This window comes from Aythya marila, assembly GCF_965140915.1.
Source record: "Aythya marila genome assembly, chromosome: Z".
In the NCBI taxonomy this organism is placed as follows: domain Eukaryota; kingdom Metazoa; phylum Chordata; class Aves; order Anseriformes; family Anatidae; genus Aythya; species Aythya marila.
In genome coordinates, this window is record NC_139080.1 from 22,626,602 (window position 1) to 22,632,601 (window position 6,000).

Here is a 6,000-nt window from a genome sequence, read left to right on the forward strand (position 1 = left end):
CCCTACCTTGAGAACTATATGTAAGCCTGTTGTCACTGTGAAATTCCGATGCAACCATGACTAGGCTCAAAATCCATGTCCACGTCTTCCAAAAAATTTCCATAATTTAGAAAAACAGAGAGCTTTTTTTTTTTTCCTCCTCCTCGGAGGGCTACCTGTGTGCTATAGAGCTAACTCCACTCCAGAATCGCACCATAACAGGTCTATTTACTTTATTCTATTTCCAAATTAACTATTGGATGTTCCACTTTTTGACGGGTATTCTTTTCCAACAACCTGTACTTTCTTCTAGATATGCAGTCATTTTCTCAATTCAAAATAAGTAGTTGTAAGATTCCTTAAGATATGAGTAAGATGTTAGACTGGGTAGCTACTGAACTTGCTCCGTTTCTTTTCCTGAAAAACAAAACAAAATGAGTCAAGTTAAACTTTCTACTAAAACAGATCTGTCCTGCAAAACATTAAGCCACCATAACGTAATATGCAAAATATAACCGTGAAATAGAATTCATCCATTACCAATTTTAATATCCGAGATCACAATCTTAAAAAAAAAAAATTACCATTAATCTTTTACTAATAGCTCTACACAGCTTAAGATGTGCATATCTGTTTCAAGTTGAACAGGTGTGAGAATTTATAAAATTAAGGTTTCTTATTGCTCAAATACTGTGTTCAGACTTGTTCCAGCTCTAATCAATGCACTGTAGTCATCAATTTCAGCACAGAATAGCTATACCCAATACACTGGTAGACACAGGAAGAACCTGGGAAAGAGTCCAGAGCAAAGTTATCTGATCTTTCTGCAGCATGTATTTTGTTATTACTTGGGCCTGGGTTCTGCTTATGCAGGCAGAATTTTCATTCACTTAAATGAGAACACTGCATTCTAGTACCAGAGAAACAATTTCAGTGTTTGAAATTATTCACCCATATATGTTCTGAGATTAAGCATTTGTTGTCACAAATATTTTATGTATACAAACTACAGTTGGATATAGCAGAATATATTCTTATTTTCATTTTGCGGGTCATAGGATTGGGAGAAAAACGCTTTACTTGCCCTCCCTAGCCCCATTTAAAACACTCTTGCAATAATACCGAAAAGCAGCTCTAGCTGTGGCCAGGGATTAAATAGAAGGTCTCTGCAGCCACCTAACAGTCCAGTAACATGGGACATGAAACCATGTGTTGTGTCAGCTGGTAATAATCAGTCCTCTTAAGCACTCTTAGCACACCTGTGCATAGAGCAAACTCTGCAGAAGCAGGCAGAACAGAAACAGAACACCTGAGAAGGGAAAACCGTTTAAAAACACATTACCGAAAGTGTACACAGTCACTTATACATGCACCAGATGAATTTGCCTTTCTAAAACTCTGGGAGAGATTTACAATGTTCATTCAGACAGGAAATTCCCCTGCAGTCCATGGATAATTTGTAAAGGTTGAAGAGTTGTATGTCACCTTGAGAAAAGTCAACATCACGCAAATCCCATTTACTAACATCACAGTGAATATCAGGAAACTTCTTAGCCAATTTGAGATGTACCTGTTACCAGTAAACGACCTGACCATTCCAATGCCTACTTTTAACATTTTTTCCAAGACAGCACATACGATTTAATCAGGTTTGTAGGGGGAATAAAATATACTTTGCAAGCATAGTTTGGACTTAGAAATATTTTTTTTTCTGAGGAAGCAAAAGGATTTAGTGATGCCATTCACATAAGGCAAGGCCTTAGAGGATGTTAATATGATCTCTGCTCTGGCCTTCCACGTAAAACCTTTATTTTCTAGCTAATATTTAATTACAGCTTTCAGCCTTTTACAAGTTTTGAAGAGGCATAATCAATCCCATATTCTTCAGCTACATTAGTACATTAACGAATATGCCTTACTTCCAACCTGAGAACATCCAGTTTCAAATTCCACTGCATCTTGCTTTACATGTCTGCTAATGAGCTTTTTTCTCCTTGCATGGACAGTTATAGTCTGATACAATCAACTCTTGACACTCCCTGATAAGCAGCTCAACCTACTCAGTTTACCTCACTGTGCAATACAGTTTCCAGATGCCTAAGTATTTCTACAGTTGTGTTTTTTTGTTTGTTTGTTTGTTTGTTGTTGTTGTTGTTGTTGTTTTTCTGAGTCCTTTCCAATTTGTCAGCATCTCTTTTCATGCACAGACACCAGAACTGGACAGTAGTCCAGCAATGGCTCCGTACTGCCATATATAGAGACAACACTGCCTCACAGCTTTTACTTAGCCAAAAAAATCACAATGGGGAGCTCACGTTCAGCGTGTTAGGCTGATAATAAATTACCCAAGCATTAAGATCTCTGAAATTGTGGTGCCTAGGGAGTTCAATAGCTCTGAATACCAGAAGCAAACTATGGTGCCCAGTACTTAGCCACCACTTGGTCAACAGCATGCAAGCATCACCTGTGTCCCATATTCTTTCAGGGGTCCGTGCAAAATGGTGTCCCTCATTCTAAGCCTTGGTCCTCACATAAGAGGACATAAAGCTTGCTGGAAGTTTCAGTAGAACTTTTAACCTCCTTTCCAAAAGTATTGTATCTGGCTTGTGCACTGAATGCAAAGAGGGCAGATGCAGCTGTATTAAGGCTCCGGATTAAGAAACTGGAATGGATGTGGAGAAATAGAGCAGTCAGGTAACTCCAGATGGAGTACTGACACTATGAAGTGGCCAGCATCTACACCTGCAGCATCTTCCTACCTATGAGATGTATTTTCAGCATTCCAGTTTTATTGTGTTCATCAAGATGACTCGTATCATCAGCACTAAACTAACAGTGAGAAGCATTTCCTCTGCCTCACCGCTGAACTACATCTCCCTCAGGTAAAGCAGGTACAGATATGGCTCCCTAACGTTTACCTGAAGGTACAGTTCCTGCTTCATTACACCAGTACTGCCAGGCAGCAAAGAAAAACCCTTTGATGTGTTTCTAAACCCAGAACGCTGGTACCACAAGCGCTTGTGGCAGTGCCCGGAGGCTCCTGCTCACTAAAATTCAACGAGGATTAAAAAAAAAAAAAAAAAAAAAAAAAAAAAAAAAAAAAAAAAAAAACTTGAAGAAGGGGGCCCGTGAACACAGCGAGGGAGGCTCTGGGGCAGGATGCGGATCACCGCGGGCCACCTCGGCGGTGCGAAGGGAGGCGGCGAAGGCGCCCGGGGCACCCGGAGCGTCCCCTCGACTGGCCCCGGCTCAAGCCTGACGGCCGGCAAGCCGCCAAGCGACAGCTCCCCGCCGCGCCGGGCGGAGCACCGCCACACGGGCTGCCGGCGGCGGGCTCTCCCGACGCCTTCCTCACGCCTCCAAGCCCCGGCGGCACAGCGGGGACCGGGAGGAGGGGAGCGGCCGAGGGGAGCCGCCTCCCCGCTCCCTCCCTCCCTCCCTCCCTCCCCCGGGCGACGGCCGCGCCGCGGGGCCCAGCGCCCGCCGCCCCTGCCGACCGGCCCGCCGGTGGTACGAGCGGTTGCTACGGCGATGGGGAGAGGAGGGGAAGGGAAGGGGTCGGGGTCAGGCGGCCGGGCGCCGTGGCAGGTATCGGGGCCGGGGATCAGCGGAGCCCCCCGGGCTGGGGGCAGGTGGGAGGGCCGGGGGGGGCTCGTTCTGCCCCGCGGAGAGGAGAAAGCGGGGCGAGGAGCGCGCACACGCACAGCCGGGACCCGCTGTCAGTGTCGTCCTGGGGGCGAGAGATACAAAGAGGCACGGAGAGCACGCCCGGGGCTCGAGGAGTGTGTGTGTGAGGGAGTGTGAGTGTGTGTGAGTGTGCACGCACAGCCCGTGCCGTCTTGCACACGCGTCCGCGCACACGAGCCCTTCACAAGAGCGGCTCAGCGGGAAGCGCTGGCGTTGAAGCAAGCTGGAGGTCACCAGACACGCATCCCTCAAAGCGGATTCAGAAGGGGAAGGAATGAAAAGGAAAAAAAAAATGAATAAAGAAAGAAAGGAGAGAGGAGAGGGAGAAAGAAAAAAAAAAAATAAGGAAAAAAAAAAAAAAAGAAAGAGCCCTCCTCCCTAGGGAGACGGGAGGGAAGAGTCTGGTTGCTGCGGTGGAGCTGATCCTAAAGTTAACTTTCAGCAGCCCATTTCCAGACAGCAGCGCTAAATCTATTTGGATAAAACGCGTGTGACCCAGACACTTGGCGTTTGGCCCAAACGCGTTGCACCGGCAGCCCAAATAAAAACAAGAGTCTGACTCTCTCCCTCCCTCTCCCTCTCTCTCTCTCTCCTCTTGTACAACAATGAAAGAAATTAGCGAAGACAAAACCCGCACACACACCGCCGGGCAGCGAGAGCCCACTTACCTCCCCCCACCAAACAATGTCCCTTTGAACCCCGGGGCCGCTGCGCAGGCAGACGTACTCCGATTTAAGAAAAAAAAAAAAAAAAAAAGAGGGAAAAAAAAAAAAAAGCGCGGCTCCGCGGGGTTAAGAGTCTGGCAATTCCCAGGCGGCCCGAAGTAAATCAAAACCACACGCTTCCATCTTCCTGACGAGCCCGGCGAGCGGCGGGGCTGCGGGACGGCGCTGAGCCCAGCCCAGCCCAGCCCAGCCCGGGCTCCTGCGCCCCGGCACGGCCCCGGGACGGCCCCGGGACGGGCTCCGGCCGCCCCAAACGCCGGGCTGCCCGGGCTGCGAGCAGCCCCGAGCTGTCCTGGGCTGCGGAGGGAGGGAGGGAGGGAGGGAGGGAAGGAAGGAGGGACGGGACGGGACGGAGAAAGGGAGGGAGGGGGGGGGTTGCTGCTGCTTTGGTCTGCATCTGGTTTTTGGTTTGGGGATTTGTTTTGTTGTCGTTTTTCCTCTTCTTCCCCCGTCGGCCGCCGGTTTAGTATGGAAGTCGGAGAAGATGGAAAAAAGGGAGCAGGAGTGGAAAAAAAGTTGCACGGCTCGAGACCGTAGTGCACAAATCGCTGCTCGTCTCGGTCGAAAAATCCTCGCACCCCCTTCCCCCATCCTCAAAGGTTTCTCTCTGAAATTACTCCAAATCCACCTCGCCTAATGCAAGATAAAGCTCCCCCCGCTCCCCGAAGCCCTGCACGCACCATTACTCGGGACACGAGAAAAGCAAAAGTTTCATTGAATAGCGCGAAATCTTCCTTACCGTTCTCATCTTCAATTTCTGATATAAAGTAAGTTTCAAACAATAGAGATTGCACAGGACGGTTCCCGTATTCCTCTCTGCTTTTCCCCTCTGAGCAAGCAACCACCGGGGTTATATTCTCCAACAGAATCAAATTCTCTAGCCTTCCTAAAAGGGTTTTTTTTTTTTTTTAGAAAACGGACCGACTTGGCAGGAGGAAGGATGCCATCAATTCACCCAACCTATCACCCTGCACATTTTGTCTTTCCAACGAGGAGCGGGGGGGTGGGTGGGTGGGTGGGTGGGAGGTGGAGGGGGGGTGGGGGGGAGGAAGGAAGGAAAAACAGGCTTATATTGGGGTGGGGGTGGGTGCCCTCCTCTCGAGCAGCCTCCTCTGTGCAAAATACCATGTGAATACCGTGAGTGGGGGGGCGGGGGGAGACAGGGGGGAGGGAGGGAGGGAGGAGGAGGGAAGAGGAGGAGGAGGAGGAGGAGAAGGGGGAGCGGGGGGGAGGCAGGCAGAGCAGGAAGGGCTCGGGAAAGCTCGGCTGAAGTAGCCCCAGACCTCCTCTCGCTGCCGGCCCCCGGCCAAGCCGAGCGCGGCGGCGGCGGCGGGGGAGCCTTTGGCAGCCTCGCCCGGGGGACGGCGCGGAGCACGCTGACGTCAGCCTGCAGATGTGCCCCGGCTCCGGCTCCGGCTCCGGCTCCGGCGCCGCGCCCGCGCATGCGCGCCGCGTCACGTGGCAGCGGGGACTCGGGGAGGGAGGTTGGGGGGGAGGCGGCGGGGGTACAGTCGGGGTAACGGGAAACGGCGGGGCGCTGGGGGGGGGGCGATAACGGGGCCGCCGCCACCCGCGTGTGTGGGGAGGCGAGGGGGCAGCTCGCAGCCGT

General features: G+C 50.6%; 1 protein-coding gene across 1 annotated transcript in view; it reads right to left on the reverse strand.

Moving 5' to 3' along the window:
• The window catches only part of ADAMTS6 (ADAM metallopeptidase with thrombospondin type 1 motif 6), a 154,813-nt gene extending 149,481 nt beyond the window's left edge, over positions 1-5,332 (reverse strand). Inside the window, exons 1-2 of the mRNA XM_082783231.1 lie at positions 5,131-5,332; positions 7-396 (exon numbers count right to left, since the gene is read on the reverse strand). Coding sequence (XP_082639357.1) covers positions 7-103 — 97 coding nt within the window. The 5' untranslated portion in view covers positions 104-396; positions 5,131-5,332. The remainder of the gene's footprint in view (positions 1-6; positions 397-5,130) is intronic.
• Positions 5,333-6,000: the final 668 nt, after the last annotated feature.